Below are 27,241 nucleotides of genomic sequence, written 5' to 3'. Positions count from 1 at the left end.
TCTGTCATTTTCCGTCTTAAAAGTATTTCCTCTCGATTCAGTGGCCAGGCAATGCATTTTGAAAGAAAGGCTGTATTTAAGCCCTGAATGAAGTGACGGAGCTGCAGGGAGGAGTGCTACTCGCACCACTGATGACGTTGGTGCTGGCTCCACTTTGGGGTGTTGAGGCTGGATGTACTCCTGACACTTTACAGATATTGGCAAGATGTTTCTGCTCATTGCTCTGGCTGACATTTCTCCATGAAGCTCTATTTTATTTTATTTTATTTTATTTTATTTTATTTTATTTTAGATGTAGAGCTTAGGGATATGGTTTAGTGGGGACTGTTAGTGTTAGGTCAGAGGTTGGACTTGATGATCTTGAGATCTCTTCCAACCTAGAAATTCTGTGATTCTGTGCTTTTATTTTAATTTTATTTAATTTTATTTCTTTTCATTTTCTTTTCATTTCATTATTTTTTTCCAGGTCTGGCGATCAGATGTTTGCTGAGCTTGGGGCACGAGCTCCTCACACACCCCTTCTCAAAACCTCCCCCTGTCACAGCCAGCTGCCACGCCACAAGAAGCCACGAGAAGCTGGTTTGCGTTGCCCCATCCTCTCCCTGCCCAGCTGGAACTGGCATTTCAGGGTGAATCTGGCTTTTACAGCACGAGGGCTGGAGATCACAAAAAATGCCCAACCTAAAGAAATTCCCCAGCAGAAGCCGGTGCAATGAGCAAGACGGAGGCGCTGAACCCCATATTAGACACTGGAGAAGCCTCTCCGTGGCAGCAAGCCTCCTTCCCTGGGGTTCAGGGCTGCTCTCCCCCAAAACACGGGCTTGTTTTGCCATCTGCTGGTGGGAGGCCGGCAGAGGAGGTGCTGCAGGGCAGAGGGCAGCCAGGAGATGGGTGCTGGGGTGCTCAGACCCCTGCTGCAGCTCCAGTCCCCTGCAGCTCCTACCTGGTCCCCCCCTTCCCAACGTGGAGGTCTCAGGCATCAGACACGGGTGGTCTGGCCAAGGAGGACATGGTTTGGATTTTAGTGGGGTCAGGGGGCTGTAAAACCATCCAACGGGGCTTGGCGAAGCGAGAGGAGATCTCCAAAATCCCAAATTTCGCCACAAAGAGCTGGGGATGGAGCAGGGCTCGCCGTAGGTCTGGGAAGGTGTTGGCGTGGTGCTGGGGGGCTCAGCTCATAATGCTTCATATTTGCTGGATGAAGCTTTTCCCAAAGGCATTGAGACTGATTCCTCCTCCTAGGTTAGGGTTTTGGGGTGACCCACCACCTGTGTGGGGTTTGAGGGATGCCTGAGCTGCTCGGTCCATGCCCGTGGCCCCACACCCCATGGGCGATGAGCAGAGACTCTGGTGCCTTCCCCATCAGCTTCTGGAGGAGATAAAAGCTTTTGGAGCAGATAAAAGTGTCAGGAGAGGGAGCCAGAGCCTCGGCTGAGAGCAGGGAGAGAAGGGATTGGGAACACAGCCCCTTTGGTGGCTTGGCAGAGCGGCTGCCCTCATTGCAGTCTTTAGGGAAAGGGGTCTGGGGCTGCCCAAGGGGTCTTCAGCCCAGTTTTTGTGGGGTGGAGGCCATGCAGGGAGCCAGGAGAAGGCAAAGGGTCTTTGTGTTGTCCCCTGGGGCCTCCTCAGCCACAGGTCTGCGGGTCAGGGGGAGAAAACCACAGAGCCAAAGCACGAAAGAAAAGTCAGAGGGAGAAAACCACCAAAAGAAAGCCAGGCTTCACCTCAGGTGGACAAAGAGCCCTGTTTGTGTGGCGGGGGGCTTGCCCAGAGACCCCTGCTTGTCACCAAAGAGGCTGTCCCCAGGACACAGCCCGCCCTGCTGTGGGTGCTTGCTTCCAGATAATACCCTAACCATGTATTTAGGGACGTTCCCTGGAAAATCACTCCCATTTTTTTTTTGTTTTTTGGAGAAACCTGATATAACCAAAGCACTGACAGCTTCAGCACCAGGGTAAAGCGGCAGGCAGGCTCAGGGCTGCATTTGGGCTTCGCTGTGGGCATAGATTGGGCAGGATGAGCCCCACCGACCCCAAAATCCCCTGTACAGAGCTGGGGGTCCCAGTGGGGATAACGGGGATCGTCCCACCTACAGCAGAGAAAACCCAGAAGTGCCACACGGTGCCCCACACCATCAAGGTGGGATGCTTGATGAGACCATCGGCACTGATTTAGGTGTGCTGCCTCCTCCTGCGGGGCTGAACAACCCCTCAGGGTCCTTCCCATCTCCATTTTTCTGCATTCCTATGGGATAACCCCACGGACCGACCTCCCCTTTCCCCCAGTAATGCGAAAACGCGGAGATGAGCGGATAAGCAGGGAGGGGAGGGATTAAGTTCAGGGCACGGGTCATGGGAGCCAGTTATAAATAAACAGACCTTGTTTAAAAGATGATATATGCTGCAGTAATATTGCTCCCACTCATCACGGCGAGCTAATTACACTTCCTGGAGCCGTCAGGCTTCCCTTTGCATCCCAATTGCACTGTGCAAGGACAGGATAAGATGGCTTGTGGCTGGGGCTGGCCCTTCTCTTTAGGTTTGGTTCAGCTTCTCCGCGGTAATTGCTCACGTAATTACACGCTGATGAACTATATCCCAGCCTCTGAGGAGCTCTGGGTCCCTGCCACGTCTCCTGGAAAGGACTTGGGGTTAGCACGAGGTGAAATCCCACATAAATCTCAACTCAGGCTTCATGCAACTGGTTGTGGACTGCAGTGGGTGTTGTGCAGTCAGGGACAGGGGATGGACCCACTCGCTGGACCACGGCCATCTCCACCGGGTCATCTTGCTCCCTTGCACAGTTTTGGCTCGCTGCTTGCAAGATCAGGGATTTCTACCCCAAATCTGGAAGAAAAGGGTCTGATGGAGAGGCTGGGAACAGTGCCTCTTCCCCAGGGTCTGTCCGTATGGCTCTGAGGGGTGGAGGTCCTCCTGCTGGCTGAGCCAGGATCCAACCTAGGACACGTCTTGGGGAGGAGAACAGCTCTTTGCTGTCCTTTCCATAGCATTTGGGCAAAGTTTGAGTGTTTTGGGGACAATCCTTGCAGTGTGGCATCACAGTGGGCAAGGTGTGCAAGTACCTGCTTCATGCCCGCCCCCGACTTACTTCAGATTGGGATCAGTGGGCCCAAACCCCCTCCTGAACCCAATCCTGCTGGAAGCAGGGCCCTCTTCGGATCCTAACACCATCCCATAGCTCCTGGGAGAGGCTTTCCAACATTTCTCTGAGAAATGCAAACCCCCGAGGCCAGTTTTGGGGTCCCTTGGCTGTGGGTGGTGGGCGCTGTGAGGTGAAAAGCAGGGAGTCCCGGTGAGGCTGAGCCAAAAACTGGGCTCTGGGGGTGCCCCTGCTTGGAGCAGGGTGCCCGCATGGTGCTGGGGCTCAGCCTGGGTTTGGGCATGGATGGCTTAATTTCCACCTCCTCCCTGCACCCCTTCATGCTTCCCGTGCTAAATAACCCTGAAAAACCCTAAAAACACTCGATGCAAATGGGCTGGGGGGCCCTGCACACATGCGTGCCCTGATCCACATTTTTTTGCCTTTGCTGCAAGCTCTGGCTGCAGGAGAGGCAGATGAGTCTCTTACCTGAGCACAGAGAGCATCCTCAGCAGTCACGGGTATTTAGACACCAGCAGAGGGCATTTTTGGGGTAGAAATATTATCCCATGCCCAGTTTAGCTGATATCTGCTCAGAGAATATCGATGTGCACATCAGGGGTGTGGACGGGACTGGTTTTATTCATGGTGGGCTACCAAAAGGTGGCCCAGGAGCTGCATGTGCTGACCCCACCACGCTTCTGTTCTCAGGGGAAACCCAGAGCCAAGCATGGCTGGAGATATTTCGGGTCTCGTGTCTGGGAGAAATGGTCTAGAGCCAAGCCCTGAGCCCTGCTGATGAGAAAGGACCAGACAAAAGGCAAAGAACAGGAGTCCAAATCATGTTAGTCCAGAGAGCAGAGAGATAAATGTCTCTTGAGATAGCGCATAAAAAAACCAGATGGGTTAGACACACAAAACTGTATTTACGGGCATAAATCAGCCCTTGTGGGCTTGGTGCATCTCCTAATATCTTGGTGTATCTCCCACCATCTCTGCAGCATTTCTGTGGCCAGTGGACCTGGTCCTGGGCACCCAGCTGCAGGTGGCCCTGCTTGAGGGCTTGGACAGGATGACACCAGAGGTCCCTGCCAGCCTCGACCATTCCGTGCTTGTTGTGCCCCCAAAAAGCTGATGCTAAATAGTACAAGGATAAGCAAGTCAAAATAATCCTTCCCCCAAATTCTCTTCCAGATTTATCGGTGCCTCCAGGTCTTTCTGGGTACAGGGCCACAAAGAAAAGCACCCGGATTTTTCATATTTCTGGGCCAAACAGGTGGAAAACAGGCCTGAGGGAAGCCCAGCCACCTTAGGTGAAGTATTTCATGGTGCTCTGGCTGAATTGGATTTATTTTCCTCCTGAAGGTTTTATAATAGCCAATTTCTGAGGCCCGAAGATTGATGGGTTCACTCCTTCCTTCCCCAGATGGCATTTCTCTCCTTCTGACCTTACTCTTAACAGCTCAAAGTAGTTAATGTCTGGGATATTTTCCAGATAGCTTAAACACCAGCTCCAAGGGCTGACGACGTTTTTCTGCTTTCGGATATGCCAAAGTTGGATGTCAGGCTGCACGCAGGTGATTTCTGGCTGGTTCCCCCTGCAGACCAGCAGCTTTCCATGGAATAACATCAATTTGCCCCCGCTCAGAGTCTGGCTCTCTCTTTCCGCACATAACACCTGCTTTGCTTTTTGGAATTTGCTTCCAATTTGCTGGATGATTTTGGCTGGAAGGCACCTTTGGAGCTTATCTTGTCCTGCGACCTGCTCGGTGCACTCAAACCAAACCAGGTCACTTTGGGACGTGCCCAGCTGTGTCCTGAACACCCCCAAGTCGACCAGATGGTCTCGAAGGTCTTTTCCAGCCTTAATGATTTTAGGATTCCTAGTGGTGTCCGTGCAGGGACACGGGAAGGGTAAAGCAGTTCCTTGCTCTCCCCCCCATCCTGCTTTTGCTGTAGCCACCCGAGGTGGTCCTGCACCAGCTGGACCCACAGCGATGGACAAAACCCTCCAGACATCTCAGGCTGGATCGAATCACCAAAGTGTTTATGCTGTCTGTTTAAAGGGGAATATCCCCCAGACAGAAACCCCAGGGCTGGACGACCTGCCCCAGAGCTCCCATCCCAACCAGAGGCAGTTCTGGCAGAGGAAGGGGTGCGAGTTTCCTACGCTGGATGGGAGCCACTGACCTTCAGCCGAAGGACACTCTCTGCCCTACCGATCTGTTCTGTTTTCTTCCCTCATTAATGCTCCTTCCGTGCCCGACAGTTGTGATTTGAATAATTTGGCCTGATTAGTGTTTACACAGCAACACTTGGAGGCAACGAAGCCACGCGACAGCCAGCAGCCGACTCAAGGCTCCGAAATGCTGCTTTGCTGGGTTTCCTACTCAAAAAGGCCTCACACACCCATAAAAAAAACTTATGCTGTGAGGTTAGGTGCCTTGAAATATGTTGGCAAATCACAGCCAGGTCTCATCTTGGAGCACAGCTCCCAAATATCCTGGGTTCTTGCAGGATTTTAGCAGGATTAAATTGATGGGGGACAGGGTTCCTCCCCTAGTGTTGGCACTGAAGGAATCCGCTCCTCCTGCTCAGCACCTGCACAGCTCCAAATAATGCCAAGAGATGGTGTATCCACGGCCAGAGAGCCAAGGATGGGTAGGAGATGGGCAAAAAATGAGAGAAGGGAGTGGAGGTATTGCACCAGGGAGAATCAGGGGGATTTAGGGAGAAATGAGGGTTATGGAAATATCTGGGAGTCTCATGCGAGCGGGTGAAAGAAACTAGGGGATGTGGGGCACAAGCTTATAGGCTGTAAGGATTCATCCATTGCATCTTTGCCTTTTTTTTCCTGATCAAACACCATATTTCAAAGGTTGCTGGGGATGCAGAACCCCTTCTAGTGAATCTTCTGCCCTTCTTCATCTCTGCAGGCAGAGTGGTGTTATCTGAGTTTTTTTTTCCTTTTTTTTTTCTTTTTTTTTTTTTTTTTCAGGGGAAGCTGAAGTCCTGCCCCCTACTTCAAAGGTGCCGGTGGACACTGTGATCCTTGAAAACATTATGTGCAGAGCCAGGAAGCTTCCTCCTGCTTCTGCCCCCAGCCATCCCTGCCCTTCTCCCCTCTCCTTGGGGCTGAGCACCCATCCTCAGATGGCTCCAGGAGTGCCCTGGCAGCCCCCAAATCCCCATAGGAAGTGTCCCAGGGCAGGACACCTGAACAAAGGGGATCTGAGTGACTTTGGTGCAGCGTTTGAGCTCTCCCAGCTAGAAGTGGAGCTCTGAGTGCAGCAGTGCTGATGTGCCAAGGGCAAAAAAGGGATGGGATTGGGGCTAGGATTAAGCTTCAGGGATCCTTCTGAGCACCGGTCCCTGGGGTGTTTCCATATTTCCTTCTTTATTTGACACTGTGCATGGGCACATTTGTTCCTGGACGTGCAGGGATTTCCAAATGAACACAAGCTTGGATTTTCTCACCTTTTATTATTATTATTTATTCCTGAAAAAGGCTAAAATGCATTTAAAGTGGATGCTCACCCATGCCCACATGCACCCCAGGTGCTCTCCCTGCGACCGGCTGGGAAGAGCCCAGCCTGGTTGGGAGCCCTCACGCCCTCTAAACACCAGCATTTCTGCCTCTCCTTTTTCTGCCAGCTCACGGCACTGCCAAGGAAATGAGAAAGCATTCCCTCCTGGCTGCAGGAATTCATATCCAGCTCGCTGAGATGAACAGCACCAGCGTTCACGGCTCGGCGAGCAGGGATGCTCAACTCTCCGGTGCTCCCGGCTCTGCGAGGAGCTGGTGCCAAGAACCCGAGCTTGGTTTGTGCTGCCTCTATGCTCATCTCCACCTGGCTTCCACCACGCCATCCTCCCCCTGGATGGGTTTGTACAGCCCCTTGCGTGGGGAGACCTCTGGGTGATACGAGCAGGATGTAGGAAATGTCCCTGGGGTCAGAGCATTGTCCCTTGAGCCCACGCTGGATGAAGAGATCCTTTTTGGGGAGGTTTATCAAGTTTATCAAGCACCTTTCAATGCTCTTCTCCAGCATCCTCACCCCTGGGGTTGGTGATGCTGGAGGGGACATCCCAACCCGGCATCCACTTATGGACCTGCTGTCTGTGAGGGTTTCTAGCTCTTTTCCCACCCTCCAGGTGCTTCCTGACACCCGCTGTGCCCTGAGCTAATTTATTTTCCCATTTTAAACCTATTCCCTGCTGGTTTTGCCACTTTCTCTCATACATCACTTGCCATTCTCACATTTATGGCCACTCCACATGGCCAGGTCTTGGTGCAGAGGACAGGCCAGGCACTGGTTAGCTTGGACAGAGCCTCATGCACGTCCACTGCTGGATAAGCATCCTGATGGAGAAACACTTGAGAAACATTTATGGGAATGTGACATCTCTGAGAATCCCAGATCTATCAAATCAGGCCAGGGACCAGCAGTTCAGAAGTTGTTTGGAGTTGTTTGGGGGTGGCTGACAAACAGATAGATGACCGGCGTCATTCCTAAGTGTCACAGAATCAGAGAAAACCACCCAAAAAAAAAGAAAAAAGTGTGTGCATCAACACTCTGAGCTGATACCGTGAGAAGAAAGATCAGGACAAACGAGAAAATTGCGTGTGGCTTCATTAACTCCATCCCCCAAACAAATCGCAGCTCGGCCCCCGAGGAAGCCGGGCAATTTCTGAAGCAGCAGAAGGTCAGGGATGGATGTTGAGGGATGGATGCTGAGGGATGCGTTTCTGCCCACACCACGGTGCAGACGTGCTGCCAGCCGCTGCACTCCCACTGCATGGAATGAGCTCAGCATACGAAAGGAGAGGGCTGGCGCCGAGCGGGGATGGGGAAGAAGCACGATCTTCCCTTGACAAGCTGGCAAGGAGGAGACAAAAAAACCTTTCCACGGTGAATTAACCCAGTTGTGTCTGGAGCTGCATCCCCCCTTCCTGCCTGCCTTTGCTCCCCGGAGCGAAGTGCAGGGTGGAGGTTAGCCTTGCTGGTAGAAGGAGGCTGGAGGATGAACGTGGGTTGTTTGAGCTGGGGTAATGCAGCCTCCCCTTAAAAAATAGATTCAGAGCCCAAAGGTTATGGAAATCCCACGTAGGGGCTGGGGAAGCCCATGGAAGAGTGGTCTATCCGTGGTGGTTGAACCCCTTCTTGCCCAAGAAGACCTTACAAGGATGGCAGAAGCTCAGAGGTGGGTCACAAGGTGGTGATGCAGCCCTAAAATGAGACCCCAAGCAGATCAAGGTGCTTCACCCCACTGAAATCCTGTGCCTGCTCAGCCCCTGCCACAACAGGGATGGCCACTGCCCTCGCCGTGAGTGATGGGACAGCAAATCTCGTTGTGATGACACCCATCCTTCTGGATGGAGACCCGTGGCTTTGTGTAGGTGATCCTGCAGACCCCAACCAGCTGCAGCTCCTGGTTTTTGGCTGTTGTACCTGCACACCATAGAGCAGCTGCCCACAGAAGTGGCTGTGCGGGGAGCTTTTGCTGTGTTTTTGAGAAGCTCAGAGGTCCTTGAAGCCTCTCGGCTCAGGATTTAGGCTTCAGGTCTGCTTTTACGCAGTGCTCCGAGCCCCACGGCAACCAAGAGAACCTGGAGGCAGCCGGCATGGGACAAACACCAACAACCCAGCCAAGAAAATATCCAAAAACATCATTAAACAGTAAAGCAAGACCGGCACAGTTTGTATTTATTTCCTCTCTAATTATGTCCTCTTTCCTAATGAGATACTGAGGACAGATGGGCTGCGTGAGCGAAAAACATTTTATTTATTTATTTTTTTTTCCTACTCCATCTCTGAATTTTACAAAGAGATGCTGAAAGGAAAGGCAAAATTTGGAGTGCTTGGGATGGGAAGGAAGGAGAAGCCACCCAGGCAGGGCTCCGTGTGGCACTGTCCCTGTCCTCCAACCGTCCATCCAAGGGGACCTTGTGCTCATGCCGAGGTGCACGCATGCCTTTGCACGGATGCACACCAAACACACAGCCACGTGCACACACAAGGGCATGCTTTGTGAGCTGTGCACAGTGTGTAAAACCGGTGTGCTTTCACACTTACACTTAAAAACACACACACAGTGTGCTCAAGCATCATGGTGCACGCACACACGTGCTTTTCTTATCACTTTATCATGCTTTGAGCATGATATTTGCACATGCACATGCTCAGGGGAGCTTATGGAAGCGTGCACACACATGTGCCAGCGCACACATGTGCACAGAGGCACTTGCACACCCTCCGCGGCACGCACAGACGCACTGCAGTTCGCACCCTGGATGCTTCCCCCCAGCCAGAGATCTCTTTACTTGTCTGAGGCTAATTAATGGCTTTTGGCAGCCACATTAATAAATGATAATCCCTTCATAACAGTGCGTGAAGCCCTCAAAACCCCAGGATCTCTGATGTGCCTTCCTGAGTGCTTGCTGCTGGCTCTGAGCCCTCATACTTCCCTGCGAGCATCCTCACCTTGGTCGGCTGAGGCAGCGGCATTCTGGGGGAAGCTGGCATCGTGCTGGCTTTACTGGGGTGGCTTTGCTGATGCTCCATCCCTGCCCCCTTCAAGTTTTGTTGTCTTCCTGGTTTAGCAAGGTCTGGTTGTTAATTGGGAGCTTTGGCATTGCTGTGTGCCCATCCTGGTCCAGTCGGACAAGAGCATCCTGGATATGTCACGGGGAGAAATGTGCTTGTGGGTACCTACCGTGGGGCTTGGAGATGGAAATGAAATAAAAAATATATATATTTATTTTTTTTTTTTTTTAAAGAGAAAAAACATTTTCATGGAGGGAGGAATATTAATGCCTGTGTTCTGAGGGAATGCCCCCAGCACAGGGACATCATCCCCTGTCCCTTCAGACCAGCACAGCCCCCAGGAGGAGGCAGCTCAGGTACGGAGGCAGCTCCCTGAGCTCCAAATCCTCCCTCTCTCCTCTCCTGGGCGATGAAGGGGCCGACGAGCACGAAATCCATGGCACGAAATCCATGGCAACCCGGCCGGCAGCCTCGCAGCCACCGCCTCGCTGCCTCCCCTCCCAGCACGCCTTTGTCTGCCGCTGGCGCATCCCTGCAGTCCCCATGGGTTTGTTTTTTTGTGTTTTTTTTTTTTTTTTTTTTTTTTTTTCCCCTCCTGGATTTCTCTCGCTGGGAGCTGGCACAGCAGCCTCTGACAAGTAGCCAGCAAAACAACCTGTGGCTGCAAATCTGGGTGTTCCCCTTTGAAAAAGACCCTATGATAACAAACCTGGAGGTGAAGCAGTTTGTCCCCTCTGGGATCCATGACTTGGACTCAGTAAATGCCTGTTGCTTGTGAGCAGCCCTGCCGAAATGAACCCACAGCCTGTGATTTGCACATGGGGATCAAGGTCTGCAAGTGCAGCCTGCAGAGCACAAACCAGCAGCCACGGGAGAATTTTGTTCCCTTTCTAAGCAAACCAGACCAAAAGGAACCCCCCCACAGAGCCTAAATCCCTTCTTGCTGAGCCTGCTCCAGGTGTGAAATCCTTGCTTTTAGGGCAGCCCCAAATCTTGAATCCACCCCTCACTGCTCTGGCAGCTTCCCCCAGCAAAAAAAAAAAAAAAACTCCTCCAGTGCATGAAACCCCTCGGGGGACCTGTATGAGATGGGCTGAGCTTTCTCACCCCAGCAGCAATGCTGGCGTCGTGCTGTTGCCAGACACTGCTGGCTTCTCCCCTGCCCCCTTAGCAATCTCCCTGGGAGACTGGGGCGAGCCCCGAGGAATCCCAGGCTGGGAATGCACGGGAAGGAGCAGCGCCTTGCACGGATTTTGCACTGTACAAGCAGGTTGCAAGCGAGTCCCAGCTCCCCAGGGCTCAGCTGCCTGCCTGCTGGGATTCCTCCCCTTCTCCTCCAGCATCGTTTTCTCCCCTTCTCCTCCAGCACCATTTTCTCCCCATCTCTGGCTCTGATTTTCACGAGATACCCATGCAAAATGCACCCATGGGTGCAGCCCATCAGGGCAGGGCGTTTCTCCAGCACCCAGAGGAGGAGCCCAGGCACCTGGAGCGATGCTCGCCTTATCCTCAGCTCCTGCTGGAGCTGCTGGTGCTGCTCCTGCTGGAGGATAAGCATCTGCTTGCAGCCCAGGCTGGCTCCAGCCCAGCACGAGCACAAAGAGGGCTTTGTGAAGGGGATGCACAAAGCCACGGGGCAGAGCTGCTCAGCGAGGGGTCCGGAGGCCCGTCCACAAAGCGGGTCCCTTGGGGGGGAAGCTAAAAGGAGACCTTTCTCCCTTCTCTTTCTCTCTTTCCAGGCGGAGAGCGGCATGTCGTAATTAACGGGCTGCAGGTGATCAAAGCCCCGCAGCCCCTAAAGGGAAGCGAGGAGGAGAAGGGGGGGGGGGGGGAACAAAGGGGTAGGAGTAAACTCTCCCTGCAGGGCAGGGCTCTGAAAAGCAGAAGAGCTGAGCTCAGGGGGCTGGAGGCTGGCCACAAGCTTGACAGCAGCTTCACATCCTACAGGTTGCAATGCTGATGGCCAGGCTTGGCTCTTCCCCACCGCTTACAGCAAGGGAAGGCAGCGTGATCAGAGGGGAAAAGCATCCTCCTGTGCTCTTAACAGGACCAAAATCCTCGGCCAGGATGGCCAGGTAGACTCATGTAGCCCTGCTGGAAGAGAGGAGGACTCCTGCCCCTGAACTCTCCTCCCTATCCCCATTCACCCCCCTCCTGTGCGTTACCACAAGGGTTTGGGGTCATTGTATGGGAGAGAAAAAAAAAAAGAGGTGGGAAGGGGTCAGCAGGCAGCAGGTTGGCACCTGGAAGGGATCCAGGCCAGTTCCAGCAAGAGCAGGGCTGGCCCTGTTTCTAGCCCAGTTTTCTAGGGAAGAAAACCAGGCACCATCAGGGGCTCGGGGTGGCTACGTGCCAGCATCATCTCCTCCCTTCCTGCACCCAAACCCATCCGATGTCCCCAGGCAGTGCCAGAGGGAAAAAAAACAGTGTATTTAGGACTCTGGACCTCAGGAGAGATGATTTCAGCTCATTCAGGGAGCTGAGAAGTTGTTGGGGGGGGTGTGGGGAAGGTGTCTGAGACAGCTGGTTGATTTTTTATTTTTTGTTTTAAAGAAAACTTATTCAGAGCTTGGGAACAAGCCCTGCCTTTGCACATGAAAATGAGGAATTTCAGCACAAAGCCTGCTCGGTTAATTAAGACACTTCTTGGTGAACAGAGCTGCTAAAAGGGAGCATACAAGAAATGGAAATAAGGAGAGCAAATGAAAGAGGAGTGCCAAGGCAGTGCTCGGGTACTGAGGGATAAAAGCAGCGGGGCTGGCACCCAGCTGGGGCACAGGCTGGCCAGGGATGCTAAGGGCAACAAGAAGGGCTTTACGAGATTTTAATGGCACACTTCAGGGAAACTGGGGGCTTGCTGCCGGATGGGGGGATAGCTTAGCACTGGGTGGTTGTGGAAAAGGTTGGATACCTTGTTTTTTTCCTCAGTTTTCATTTCTCCAAGCTTCTGCACAGAACAATTTTTTTATTCCATTTGCATCTTGCTACCGAGATGTCTAGGGAGCATCCTGGCATCTCTGGGATCACCATTCAGAGCAGGCTGTTTGGCAGCTAATGAATCCTAGAATCATTAAGGTTGGAAAAGGCCTCCAAGTTCATCCAGTCTAACCATCCAACGCAGATAATTACCATCCAACGCAGATAATTACCATTTTATAGTCACCTTTCCTAACGAGCTGGCCAACCCTCCCCATGGGGATCTTAGAGGACTGGGGGTCTCTGTGATGGGTGGGCTTAGAAGAGCACCCAAGTCAGGAAGAATAACTTATTTGGGACTTTTTTTCTTTGTTTTTGTGCTGTGGCACTGCTTGTGCTAGCAAACCAAACAGGCAAAGTGTTTGCTGGGAGCCGACTCTTTGGTGGTCCTCATGGACTACAGCATGATTTAGACATGGGACAATGATCCCCAGGCAAGGTGTGGGGTTTTGTGTGGGTCAGGGATTGCTCCCAAGATGTGGTCTGGCTGTGGTTGCCCTGTTTTGTGGTTAATATCATGGATATAACAAGATTGACCACTTGGCCCGATCGAGTCCTGGTTCCTGGTGGAGAAGCAGCCCTTGGAGGTCCCCTCTGATCCTGCGTTTTCATGGGAGGTGTATATATCTTGAAGACTTCTTCTCCAAGCCTTGGCTTGGAATTGCATTTAGAAATTGTCCCTTTGGAAGACTTGTGAGTCATTAGTGATTGCTGAATGACGAGGAAGGTTTACCTAACCCCATCCTGACTGTTGTGCAGGGCAGGCTGAGCGTGCCAAGGTGATCCCATCTGAAACCCAAGGCCAGAAGGTCCCTGGCTATACCTCTGGGGCAAGCAGTCGGCCATCCCACATCTCATTTTTCAAGGCATAACTGGAGGATAAATGTTCTACCTTTCTGGGGTGGCTGGAAGATGCTGACCTGGGCGGATCTCTCGCTGTGAACAGCGCTCCCATTTCCCATCCAGCAGCTATCCTCAATCTCAAGCAGCTTGGGGAAATTCTCCCTGCCTCCTGGAGCATTCCCCATCCCAAAGAAATCTCCTTGTGGCACCCTGCGTTTTTGGAGCAGCTCCTTCCTGCCCCCATTGTTCCCATGGCGCAGAGACAATGATCTCAGACGGCAGCGCTCTTGAAACCCCTCCAGAAAGCTGTGATTTACGAGAAGCCTGTTCCAACTGGCAGGGGGAATTCGTCAGTGGAACAAAAACATTGTGCAATTCCTCCTTCCTCCTCTTCCCCCTCTGAGAGGCAGGCAGGAGCATGTCGGGGAGCCCTCCACTGAGGAGAAGAGATTTTGGGGAACGGTTTGGTGAAGCATTGGGCATCTTCTGCCCAGACCTCTCCTGGTAGCCGACCTAGGGCACACCAAGCTGTTGAAGGCAACCAGGATGGTTTGGCTGCCCCAGGGTTTGAACCACAGGGACTCCACGCTGCCTTCTTGTTGCTAATAGCTGGGCAAATCCAGGTCTCTTTTACCCTGAATGAAGTGTGTGCAGAGCTGGTCCCTCTGGGTACAGTAAGATGAAAGAATGAGGGATGAAAGCCTGAGAAATCAAGGGATTGCCCCATATCTGTTCAAATGATTTGGGGTGCCTTGCTCCCTCGTGTGTGTTTCTTCAGATATGCACTTGGTTACAGAACACACAGCGAGGGAAGAGAGCCTGGTTTGGTTTTGGTGTGTAGCCTGCCACCTCCTCCTTGCTGTCCTTTGTTTTTTTCTTTCAGTCCCTTCTGTCTTCTAAAATAAAACCCACTTAGCAGTCAGCTTCAGTCTGAGAAAAAAACAAGCTGCTTGGAGTACTCCAGCTGGAGTTGTATTCATATATATACACACACACATATATATATAAAAATAGTTGGACCATGATATCTCTTCACAGACCGTGTTAGACCATGACAATCTGTTCATTGGGACGGGTTGCCCAGGGAGGTGGTGGAGTCACCGTCCCTGGGGGTGTTCAAGGAGAGGTTGGACGTGGTGCTTGGGGACATGTGGGTGACATTGGTGGTAGGGGGATGGTTGGACCAGATGATCTTGGAGGCCTGTTCCAGCCTTAATAACTATTCAAAGGTTCTCTGATTCTATGATCTGAAATACCACAGAGCAGCAGCAATCTGAAAATTCAGCATGTGACTCTATAAATAAGTCATTCCCTGGCCTTCCTGGTATAAATGTGACTTATCAGAGCACTTCTGTGATGATCTCTCTGTTTAATTTCATTAAGGGCTGTGTGGAGGCAATTGTGGGAGACATCAAAATACAAATCACTCACTGATTATTTGATAGCACTTCACAGTGCCAGAAGAGTAAGGAATGAGGCAGTTCCCTCAGGAATAATGACCCTTTTTATCATCACTGTACAGGGGCTGTGAAAGAGAAGCAAGGTCTCTTGCCCATTAATGTATCGTGATGGACCATGCCAGGGAGCATGGCCAGTTGACTAAGATGAAATATGTAAAATAGCTTCTTAATCAACTCAGAAAGAGTAGAAAAAAAATAATCAAGCTGGGCAAATTGTTTTTAAATGATTTCTTCATGCTGTAAAATATACAGAGTTTTGGGTTGACCAAAACTTCAGGGATTGGGTCTAGCTGGATGAATGGCTGTTCCCCACTGACAGAAAAGTTTCATTAAGGCTATTTCAGGAAAAACGTTTTGACTATTCATTACAGAACAATGTCTGAAAGCAAACGAGCTGTTCTCAATGGTTTTAGTGTTAAATTAATATTTTTTAGGACTCTGAGTACAATAAAAATATAACCAATTAAAATACTAGACAATCTAAAATGTGCATACATGTGAGATTTTGGGGCAACCCGCTGAAATTTGGTCTTCTAGTTAACCTAGAATCTGTGATCTTCCAGTCTGGCCACCCGAATTAAAAATGTTCATTATTCACATGGACCAGCCTCAGAATTGCTCTTTAGTTTCAGCAAGGAACATGTCTCATGGCCAAGCAGCTGCAGACAACTTGAGAGAGCTTGGGACCACATTCAGCAGAGCCATGGCAAATCAGATACTTTTCTATTTATTTTTCTTCCTTAGCTGGATATATTTTGAAGTGCCTGAAATCACCTTTGGCTCAGTGGCTGAGTAACAAAACAACACCTAGCATAAAAGAGTGAAGAGTGACTTTTTTTTTGGCTCTGTTTCCTGTACATTTTTCTCCAAACACATAACATGTCCTCCCACCTTTATTTCTTTCCATCTCCTCCAGACTGCAAGGCAGAGAATCTGCTGCTGTAGCCATAGGGGATGTCCTAATGATGTGCAAGGACAGAAAAACCTGATGGAAAACCTTTTACACCCGTAAACCTTGCAAACTCCATGCTGGTGCTCAGCAGCGTGGAGGTGCTGGACCCACCTGGTGCTTCATGTGAGGTCTCCAGTCCCTGCCTGCTCTCCAAGCAGGACTGGAGCCGCTGAACAAAAGGAGAGACCAGAGGCAGGAATCAGTACAGACATCGTTTTATAATTAAAAAAATTGTGCATTTCGATGAACAGCTGGCAGTTTATAACCATCCTCATCCCACTTAATGCAGAAAATACATGTCTGGAACCCAGACGTCTGATATCTCTAATGCCACGTACAATGACCTCCTAAGACTGTGCTTGTACTAACCCCTGGCATTCAGCTGCCAGATAAGAGCCCAAAGGCAGGACCCCTCTGTATCTGACTCTAGATTATCCTAGAGAGAACCAGTCCCTCTCTTCCAAGGCATTATTTTCACTGAAATGCTGTCGTTGCCATCTTTTGATCGAAAATGCCTCCGAAAACCAACATGGGACATGAATAGATATTTTCTTTTTATTAAAAAAGTAAACAAAGAAGAATTTTAATGATTTTTTTTTTTCCCAAAATGTCCATGGGGAAATAAGGCTATTTCTCTACTAGTAAACTAAATGGCATCACAATCCAGAGGCCAACTGGCAGTCTGGCCACAACCCTATTAAACCTTCAGTACCTGGGCAGTAAAAGTCTCCAAGTTTAGGCACAACACTGATTAAACTATTAGTACAGCTACAGCTCTGCTACCCCCAAATACCTCCCAGCGAGCCATACACTGGAGGGGGAGGCACCACCGAGCTGCTCTGGCATGCTGAGAAGAGCAGAGCTGGGCCCTGGCACGGTCAGAAGTGTTGGAACAGGAGGGAGAGCCTCGAGGCAGCCACGGTCCCCTGTTTTGGGTGCCAGGAGCCCCAAGGAATCTGTGGCTAAACCCCTTGTGTCCCTCATGCCCTGAAAGGCAGAAAAACACAGCATCCACCCTACACACTGCCAGGACAGGAAGGAATCCCCCTGCGATGGCTGCAGGTCCAAAGCACAGTGAGAGCAGCTCGTCGCAGCAATGTTTATCCCTTTAATTTGTGGTCGCACTTCACCCTCATCACCCAAATGTCCATTTTCTCCTCTTGGAGGTCCTTTCTCTGACGGATGCGTGTTGCTACAGAGGATCCAGGATTTGCTGGTGCTGCTGCTGGGAGGGGAATGTCAGCCCCGGGTGGTTTCTCTGTCGTGGGATGTCCCGGGTATAAACTCCCTCCGTTGCCTTACTGCTTCTGGAGATAGCCACGGGAGTCTTGTGGCCACGGCTGACAGTGGGATCAGGAACAAATATTGCTCTGGGTATAAATTTTAGGGCACGCAGGTGACTTCTGGCCAGATGCAGCCTCTGTATAAATATGTCCACGATTCATCCATAATCCGTACCACAGAAAAAAATAAGATAGAGTACACTGGACTCAATGGAGCACGTCAACAAGCACATCTCACCACTTTTTGGGGCTGCAAACCATTTAACTCACCATCCCTCAGCTTCTGGGAGGGCTCCTTTCCACTGGAACCCATCTTTTCATCTGAAACAGCCCCAAAGACCCCATGCCTGGGCCGTCAGAGGCAGAGGATCGATGTCTCAGGAGACATCCAGGGAGGAGAGTGACGTTTTCTGAAGACAGCTCTAGCCTGGGAGGAGGTAAAAGGGAAGGGAAAGGGGATTTTTGCCCTGATTTCTGGCTGATCTTTGAACCTCCCCTCTGACTTCTGAATACTGGGGATGTGTCCACCTCTTTGCTACTGCGGGGAGAGGAGAAGGAGGAGAAGACTTTGCAAAAGAGCAGGCTAAGTGCCCAAGCTGGGTTCAGATGCTCCGTGCTTCCTGCAGGTCCTGCCTTCTCATCTCTGAGCCATCCCAGCACCAGGCTCTGCTTCTCCTTATGCCACCAAGACCAGCCGTGGGTTCCCCGCTTGCTCCCGTTCCCTCTGCCCCTCTGAGACCTCTTTGTGCCCAGCCATCAGGCAGGGAGCGCCCTGGCACTGCCCAATCCTTCCTCCTTCTCCCCCATCCTTCCCTCTTCTGCCCTGCCTTTCAGCACAGCGAGAACCGGCGCGAGTTGATGTTCATCTTGGTGACCCCGATGAGCTTGAGCGGCGTGGAGAGGCTGAAGGAGCTGACGAGGGGGAAGTCGCAGAAGAGGTCGGAGAGCTCGTCCCGCTCCTCCAGCTCGTACGTGGCGTCGTTGAGCATGCGCTGGTGGAGGTGGCAGGTCTGCTCGATCTTCAGCTTGTTGATGTCGCTGCGGAGGCGCATGAGCTGCCTGGCCAGCTGCTGGTCCTGCAGGCGCATTTCTGCCTGAAACGCAAGACGGAGGGAGGGGAGGGGAGAAGGTATCAGCACGGGCACTGCACGCGTTGCTCAGGGTGCTGCTTGCACCAAATCATTGGGAAATTAACGTGGCCAGGGGTGCTACCCCGCTGCGAAGGACTGGGATGGAGGCAAAAGTCTTCCCTGCAATGCATCCCAGTCAAATAGGAGCTCAGGATGGTGAATTGCTGGTTCTGTGCCTGGTCAGCTCTCTGGAGGAACTGGGAAAATGGAATTAAAGCCAGCACACCAAGGCTGATAGATTGGGTATCAGCTGGCACAGGCTTCAGAGCCTCCCTCTCAGCCCTAAGCAAAGCCCAAATTAATCTCGCTCGTAAGGGAGCAGCCACAGTGAGAAGCAGCAATTAGAGGTGGAAAGGAGCAATTAAAAGAACCCCAGAGAACCGATCCCCAACTACCTGGCACGGGTTTCCAGCCTACATAAATCAGGGCTGGTTCGTGACAGCGGGGAGCGCGGCTCCCCACATCCCCCAGGGCTTATCTCGCGGGCTGGCAGCAGATCTCAGGATGGGGCCCCCACGGTCCCCATGGGACAGGGAACAAGCACCCCGCGGGCTAACAAGCTGAATATTTCAGAGGGTTTTTCCTCCCCTGGCACCCAACTTTGAAAGGTGGAAGATTCAGAAGTGATGAAAGGAAATTGATTTTTTTGTTATTATTACTATCATTTTTTTTTTTTAAATTCCGACTCATAATTAAGCAGAAAACTCCTTGCCACAGGATATTGGGAGTGGTGAAGGAAGGAGGTGATCGCTTGGCGGGATTCACAGTGAGCATCAGCCTTTACCTGGGGAACAGAAGCCGGCAGACGCCAAGCCCCACTTCTCACCCCACCTCCCTCCCTGCAGAAAAGCAGCAAACCTCAAAAGCCACAAAGAGAAGGGAGTGGTGGGAGAGAAGCCAAGCAGGTGAACCTTGAGGCTTGAATCTCTCCTGGAGACAAGGAGGGAGCAGCACAGGCTGGAAAACCATCCTCTAGCTGGCCCCGTGTGATGCCCTGACCCTTTTCTTGATGTCTCCTCCATCCCAGGACATGAACCAGCACGAGAAGGAGCCTGCTGGTACCAAGGATTCCTGACTGTGAGTTTATTTCTGGGTATGTTTTTGGTATTCTTTTTGTTCTTCTTAGCTCCCTGTGGTCTGAGCGAGAAGTTCAGAAGCAGACCCAGGCTACGTGTACATTAATATGTTAAATTGTGCATGGCCACAAAACCTTTCTCTCTGCTCAGCTGCAAGCGCAGTCCTGGCATCCTTTGAGCAGAGGCCAAGGCACACAGCCCTGAGCAACTCCCCACAGGCACCCCTCAGGAGGTAACTTGGGGGGATTCGTCCTCAGCAGGCATTTGGGATACAGCCACCGTGCCTGGATTTTAACAGCCTGGACACAGCCAGACCGTACCAGTTTGCCTCCAGGCCTGAAAACCAGCTGCTTGGTTTATGAGTACAGATGACGAGTGAGGAGTAAATTTATTCCTGGGGTAGTGGCTGGAGCACCAAGCTGCAGAGGTGAAGGGAGGAGGCAAAATTCAGCTCAGGATGCTCCACAGGTGGCCCTGGTGTTTCTGCACAAGACCTTTCTGATGCTCAGAGCCCAAGGCAAGGGCTGACGTTAATATAATGTAAATTAATCCGAGCCAAGCAAGGCTCTTCTCACTCCTGTCCCACAGAGGCACCGTGGAGGACCTTCCTTGGTACTCTCAGACAGCATTTGGGGTCCGTTGTTTGCAGAGGATTCATTCACCTTCCTATAAACCCCAGCCTGAACTTCCTTCTTGAATTGTTGGTGGGGTTGTGGCAATTTACCCTCTTCAAAAAAAAAAACCTCAACCCAATATTTCCTTGCCCACAGCAGAGCAATGCCACTTGGTAGGCTTTTCTTCTCCTACATGAGTTGAATTATAAATAAATAAATAAATAAATAAATATATTAATTATATCTTTCCCTGTTTCACAATGAATGCCGTGGCTTGACATTTTATCAGGAAGGCGATCGCAGATGTTGTTGGACTGACCCTTGGTCAGTATTTCTTGTCGGTTAATCAAGCTACATGAGAAAAGTCAACAAATGCTTTCACCAGAGGTTTTGAGGAATGTGGGATTAAAAAAAAAAAAAAAAAAAAAAAAGTTTAGAAAATGAATTAGGAGACCTTTGTGGAGAGGGAATGGACTTGGAGATTGCCATTTCCCTCCTGCAAGCCAATTTCCCTCTTTTTGACCCATTCTTGCTTTCGATGCTTTTCTAAGAAACCATTTTGCTTTTGTGCAAGTTCACAGACAAAGCTGTCTGGGTCGTGGGGAGCAGATTCCCAGCTTTGTCCTTCAGGTGCTCAACCTCTGGACTCCTTTCCTTTCTTACACCATACCTGGCACCCCTGGCATTTGCTGAACCAGCCCGGCTGGGCAGAAATTATTGTCCTAGACCCAGCCCTTGCAGGCTGTGCTCTGGGGCTCTGCAGGGAAGCAGGGATGAGCTGTCAATGTGCACGTTTTCCCAGGGACATAAAGTCCTCTTCTGCCCTCCAGGACAGCAAAATGGATGGACGGGGGACAAAGCCTGGTAGTGGCTGGCTGAAAGACTATGTGCACCGTGGGGAGATGGCACAGGAGAAGTGATTAAATATCTCTTTTGGAAAGGAGCACGGTCAGGGTCCCAACCTGTGCTCCATGAAGCTCGGGGTGGTGATCTGCAGAGAAGTGGTTGCTTCCCCAGGGTTCGCACTTTTTATTTCTAAAAGATCAAAAGAAAGTGAAACTGGGTGCAGCCACTTGGATCCAAGCGCAGCCCAGCCACCAGACCCTTGCCAAACACTTCAGAGAAGTCGGGCACGTCTGTGTTTAGGTTTGAGGCTTCATCTTCAAAGGTGCTCGGATGCCACCCTGCTGCGGCTAATTTTAGATGCTCACGCCCTTAAGGTGCAACCCACAGCCCCAAACAAGGTGTTTTTGCGATGCCTGTGGGTTACACAACCCCAAATCAAGCCCAGATGCTTTAGCTAACACATGCAGGACCTGGCATGGGTCGCAAATCTCACCTTTCTTCAGTATTGGGTTTAGACTGTGTAGAGTCCCTCAGAAACTTCATCTTACCTTTCCTGAGGGACGTAGTTACCTCTGCTTTTTGTTGAATTAAGTGGCACTAAAATGTATCCAGGACTGGTAATGGTATGTCTGGGAGAAAGCCCACAGCCAGAGGAAAAGCCTGGCAGCTCAGCATCCAAATGAGGCCAAGAGAGGACTTAGAGAGGAGTAGTGTTTTTCAGAGCTACAGTTCCATCTCTGCCACGTGCACAAACCCATATCCACCCCATGAAAACCCACCACTCTCTAAAAAGGATGGTTGCACCCAAACTGCCCCCTGGGGATGGTTTTGCTCTGTCTAAACACCTCAAACTGCCCAAATTCCAGCAATTTAGAAGTAACGATGGCACTGCTTCTGTGCATGTGCACAAGTCCTTTCACTGCTTGAATTACAAATATGGACAAATCCTTCCTGGACCTTCCTGGACCTGTTATATAGCAGATTTCCAACACAAGCCACTCCATCACTACATCCATCCTCTAGATTCCTCCTCTTTCTCCCCCACCTCCCAAAAATCACACAGCAATCTGGACTGGTGCTCCTGACAACAGTGTTTTGGTGCCACATCGACATTTAAAATAACCTAAGTACTTGCTCAACCAATATCAGTGTCAAAAATAGAAATAATAGCAGGAGCTTTGTAAAGCATGTTGCTGAGTCCTATTGCTCTTGATGAGGAAGACAAATTGATCTGGAGTGGAGACACCAATGGAGAGAGCACCTGACTTTCTTTCCTGCATACTGGCTCACACACCTCTGATTTCAGTGCAAAAATGTTGGTGAATTTGAGAAGGAAAACACGCTTTCCTACCACGCCACTGTCATTACTGTCCAAAGGCATCCCAGCTTGTGGTGGAGTTTTGTCCTTTAATTACTTGCCACACATTTAGGGGAAAAAAAAAGCACTTTGAAGGCTCAGTTTTAGAACTTGTAAAAATTTGTCTTGACAGGCCAAAAACAAAGCAGAAAATAGAGCCTGACCACTCCGATCCCTGGGTCTTTCACCATACCCTGGCTGGTGGCAGTCTTACTTTCAGTGTTGATGATAAGCAGACACATTTGACAGCACAGAGGCAAAGAGGAGACAGGAGGAGTTAGGAAGGGAAATGTTCCAGCCCCCGGGCGGTTCAACACATGCTGAGTGCTGCAATTTGCTCGTACACCTACACAGAGCCTCACAGCACAAAAACAAGAGCAGGAATTTGCATGTCTGAATAAATCAGCTTCCCAAGGCCAGATTCTCAGCAGGTCCCAGCTGACGTGGCTGGCTGGAGCTCAGTGGGCATATGCAGACCTAAAAAACAGGGCCAGGCCTTCGCGTGCAAGGTGCAGAATCAGGTCCCAGGATTGGTCACCTGGGGAGAAAGACCGCGAGCAGCAGATGCACAGTAAGACCTTGGGCTTGTCCTTGGCTTCCCTTCTGACCGTGAGAAGCCTGGACCTGGCTGAACCCGAACCAGAGCATATTCTGGACACACGGGGACAAATTCCCTGCAGCGTTGGATGACCTCTATTTTGGGAACTGGAAGTAATGCTTCAGGTTTAGCAGGCAGCTTTACTTGTAACACCATGGCTAAGAGGAAATCTGGGCATGCACGTGCAACTAAACTCACTTTGCTTCCAGAACTGGGTGTTACAACACAAACCGCTTGCTGGGGATGGTCTGCTGCATGTGCAAGCTCCTGAAGCTCTAACGGTTTGGCAGGGTGCTCATGGTACAAGCCAAAACCTTGCTAGGCTGTGCTAATGAAACAGCCCCGCCTAAACATGCTGGGAGCTGTGGTGAGGTTTGAACAGTGTGAGCGGTGCAGCTATGCTTTGCTCTGCTTCATTTTGTTCTGTAAAGGCACAAGCAGTGGTGTACCTGTGTCCTGGGCACACACTGCTTCTGCCCTTTCATTGGGGAACTAATTTAGAATAATCTAAATTGACTCCTCTTGGACTGCATAGAGTGAGGGAGAATTCAGCCTGCGAAGGAGGATGGCATGGCAGAAGCAGATTTCCCCTGAGTTATGACATGGATCATTTTTGGATGCTGTTCAGAAAGCTGCCCAGATGCTCATGTTGATTCTGATTGTAATGGTAGAGCAAGCAGGGCCAGAGCCTTGGTCATCATCTCATACATTATCAGCGTGCCTCCTGGCACAGCTTTGATTCCAAAAACCAGCAGTGCCCCAAGCAGCTCTAGGCTTGGTTTGTGAGTTACCAGGGAGCCACAGCTCAGGAAAGAGCCCTGGCAGAGTTGGTGCTGATGCAGATGTGCTCGCTCCTGCTATGCTCTGTGGCTGCGTCTGCACCAGGCTGCTTGTGGCAGGGCTGGTGCTGTGCCCAAGTCTGTGGTCTCTGACATTAAACCAGACCAGAAAGATTTATCGCCCACTGAGGGCAACCATAACCGAGGGATGGGTGCTGGAGCCCTGCCTGTCTGCCCTGAGCAGGCTGTTGTCTGAAGGATGCTGCACTTTCTGGCCTTGGATCCTGCCTTAAGCAGATGTAGAAACTCTACAAAACCATAGCCATACCCTGTTCTTAAATCCCCCTGTTCACTTTGCCATCATTAAATGCTGGTAAACAGGAAAAATCCTGGCTGTGTTGGGATAAAAGGAAGCTGGTTCGTTTATTTCAAAAGAAACTGGGCTTCATCCTTGAAATGCAATGTGAAATGCATCTTTTTGTTCCAGCACCCTGTGAAGCGATGGCCTTGCTGTGTTCTCACTGTTCGCTGGCAGCTCTAACCCAGCAATAGTGCCTCCAACATAGCTATTAAGCTGTGTGGTCAGTCAAATGCATGCTCCGTCTTTTGGGGAAATTGTTCTAAATTACATGAGTCACGTCCAGATCCAGTAAAGACTGGTATAATTAAGAGACAGGAAAATGGAAAGTGAGGAACAATTAGGGTTTGCTTTGCCCTTTTTCTTCCTTAATTTAAACTTTTAATTTTCATCAGATGAGGGTTTATATACCACACCCTAGTCTAAAGGGTAGACTCTAAGACAATTTATACTTTGGGCAGGAGACCAAGAACAAACCAAACCCGTTAAAATCTGGGTCTTTAAGAAAGAAGAAACTGTTCCTTACTGTCTTTGAGCATCTTGAGACTTGGGTTTTACATCAAGCCCTCTGTGACTATGAGAATTCATCACAGATGCAAGCATGGACCCAGGTTCAGCTCTGAGATCAGGAGCTGATATTCTCCAGAGCATGGAGTGATTTTAGGAGATCAACTCAAAACTCTTTGTAATAGTCCTGGATTTCTGAAAGTGCTGCTCTTGTTTTCCAAGAGCTATGGTCCTGAGACACATCTCAGCCACCAAAACTGATTTTCAAGACCACTTGTGTAAATAACTCCTTTAGAGATCAATCCAGATGGCAAGTGCAGCAAGAACAACAAAAAAGTTGTTGAATAAATATTCTTTGGCACGGAAGTCGCAGGGACTTAAAAAATATATATATTATTCACTGTTCTGCATGAGCAGCTTTCCTCAAAGACTTTTGGTGCTTATCAAAAGCAAAGGATTTGCCCAGGAACATTTTCACGATCGTGTCTGAACCACACGTGCTTTCGCAGCCCTCAGGGACCCCATTGCAAATAGCGCTGCTGTCCAAACAGTTGCAAATGCTGTTGGCAATCACAAGGCAAACACCCAATTTGGCAACAGAAACAGAGTCCCGTGACATCAGTTGTATCCAGTTTCCAGCCACGTGGGCCAAATAATAAGGATTTTTTTTCCTTCCATTTTCATTTTCAGTCCAGAAGGGAAGGATTGCTGGGAAGCGCCATCTGTCTTTGCTTGATCCTACTCTTGTGCAGAGCAGGGCCCACTCTCCAACCCCCAAAACGGCTGTCCCAGTCCCACCATCCATCCTCTTGGCATTCCCTGGCTCCATAAAGGATACACCCATGTTTCCTGAAGGGAATTATCCCCAGGACATGCTGATTCCTGAGCTGGGCTGGAAGCTGCTTGGGTCAGTGCTGGCAGGCCGGGCCTAGGACCACGACAGCAGCACAGCACATGAAAGCTGAGCTTCCAGTGCCCTCGCCCTGGCTCTGGTTATTTTCCTAACTTATGTGTAGAGTTTATATCTTGTCTTTTTCTCTGTGAAACATGGTTAGCAGCATTTTTCCTTCCTGCTGAACTGCACAGAGCAGGTCAGTGAAGACTGACATAGGCCTGGCCCGCCTGTCATGTCCTCCCCTTGCTTTGGGAAAGCAGAAGGTCTCCAGTCCTTCCTCCTGGTGGCTTGTATCAACGAGAAATAAAGATATGTGTTAGATGGGGTGCATGTCTGAGGCAGGAGGATGACAGAAATGTGGGCCAGTGTCTAACGAAGGAGGACTCGACAGGTGATGAACCTGTGAGAGCTGGCTGAGGAAGGGTCTGAGGTCAGGCTCTGCCATTGTCCCGCAGTGCGGAAATGATTTGGGGAAAGATGGTTCCCACAAGATCTACATAATATTTTAATTAATTAATTAAATAAAAGGAAATAAAAAGGGGGAATTGGGCAATCACTTGGAAGTTAGATCTGCTAATGCTTGTTAAATGGTGATCGGTATGCAATGTCCCACTGAGGGAGCTCCTAAACCACTGATGGCCACAGGCAGCAAGGGTAAATCCAGAATGGGTAAATCCAGCAAGGGCAATGTATTCATGCTGTATTCACCTGAGGCACAATTAAAGAAGCAGGAGATGGAACAAACTGCTAAAACTCGACTTGCTGTATTTCTTTGGCCTGCTAGATCCCAGCAAGGACTCTGAGATGGACCTCCCTCCTTCTCCAAGGCCATGGGCTCTCTGTCGTTCACCTTTCCCTTTCCCAGGTTGCTCCTGCCAGCCATGCAACGACTGTGGGTTGCTTTTTCACCCGGGGCTGAAGGCAGCTGGGAACAAGGAGCTTCTTGTTTCCCCCTCCTTTTCCCTTGAAAATAAAGACTGCTATCTACCAGGGGCAGGAAACCACTTACCAGTTCCTTCCGGAGCCACGTCAAAGCCTCGTCAATGCTCTCAAAGCCGCCTATTTTCCCTGAGGTAAGAGTCACCTTGTCCTGGGCAGGGTTCCCATTGAGGTGCAGCTGCACCTTCCTCAGAGGGACAGTCTCCTCCAGGCCCTTTTTGGCCTCATTCCCGTCCTCCTCGTCGGCTGGCTGGGGGCTCTTCCATGCTTGCTCCTCCAGCTTCGCCTTCCACTCCAAGTAGGATGGGCGCCTGGTTTCCAGCCTCAGCTTCTCCGTCAAAGCCTTGAGGCTCCTCAGGTGATCATCAGGAGGAACGGCACCTCCAGAGCCACCATCTGTGCTGTCCACCACCTCTTCTATTTGGATTTTAGGCAGAGACATCCTCTCCGAGAGTCCAACGGCATAGGGGTGGGCTCCCACGGGTCAGGGACAAGGGTGGGAAGCCCTCAAGACCAGACCAGCTCACTGCAATGAGCCCAACGTGCCCCCTCCGAGGATAAATACTGCTCAGGCACCACGCCGAGGCTGGACGGACACCTAGAAGAGAAGCAGAGGGTTAGTTTCCACTTTGAGAAGGAAAAGGGAGCAAGGAGGGAGAGGCAGCTCTTGCAGCGCGTGGGCTTTGGGAAAGGCAGGGTGCCAAGGTGCTCCCGGGGAGTGTTACCTCATCCCAGCTCTCTGCCTTGCTTTTGGGGCAGGAACAGACAGGCTTTTTGGGAAGCTCTGGTTACGTGCACCTTCGATTTTAAGGGGCCGTGATAAGGTTGCCGATGAGGCCAGGAAACACTGACAGACCCTTCTGAGGCTCTGTCACACAACCCGATGTCCTCTGTCTATTGCTGGGGGTCAGGGTGACTTGGCACCATCCTGCTGCCTCCCCAGCTGGCAATCCTACATCTCTCCACTTAAGTGAAAAAAGG

General features: G+C 50.7%; 1 protein-coding gene across 1 annotated transcript; it reads right to left on the bottom strand.

Annotated features, from left to right (window-relative positions):
• Positions 1-17,952: 17,952 nt before the first annotated feature.
• FAM167A (family with sequence similarity 167 member A) lies at positions 17,953-26,736 on the bottom strand. The gene is made up of 2 exons (XM_032185256.1): positions 26,331-26,736; positions 17,953-18,255 (listed from the first exon to the last, which is right to left on the bottom strand). Exons 1-2 carry the CDS (start codon positions 26,700-26,702, stop codon positions 17,992-17,994), a joined length of 636 nt encoding a protein of 211 aa, XP_032041147.1. The 5' UTR covers positions 26,703-26,736; the 3' UTR covers positions 17,953-17,991.
• Between the last annotated feature and the right edge of the window lie 505 nt (positions 26,737-27,241).

Source organism: Aythya fuligula, chromosome 3 (assembly GCF_009819795.1).
Source record: "Aythya fuligula isolate bAytFul2 chromosome 3, bAytFul2.pri, whole genome shotgun sequence".
Lineage (NCBI taxonomy): Eukaryota > Metazoa > Chordata > Aves > Anseriformes > Anatidae > Aythya > Aythya fuligula.
This window is presented reverse-complemented; position numbering and strand designations above follow the sequence as displayed.

Bases quoted from the DNA above. Each gene is read 5' to 3' on its own strand.
- FAM167A (XM_032185256.1), bottom strand. From the start codon at position 26,702: ATGTCTCTGCCTAAAATCCAAATAGAAGAGGTGGTGGACAGCACAGAT. The intron at 18,256-26,330 runs GTAAGTGGTTTC...CTTGCGTTTCAG, and splicing joins CGTGGCTCCGGAAGGAACTG to GCAGAAATGCGCCTGCAGGA.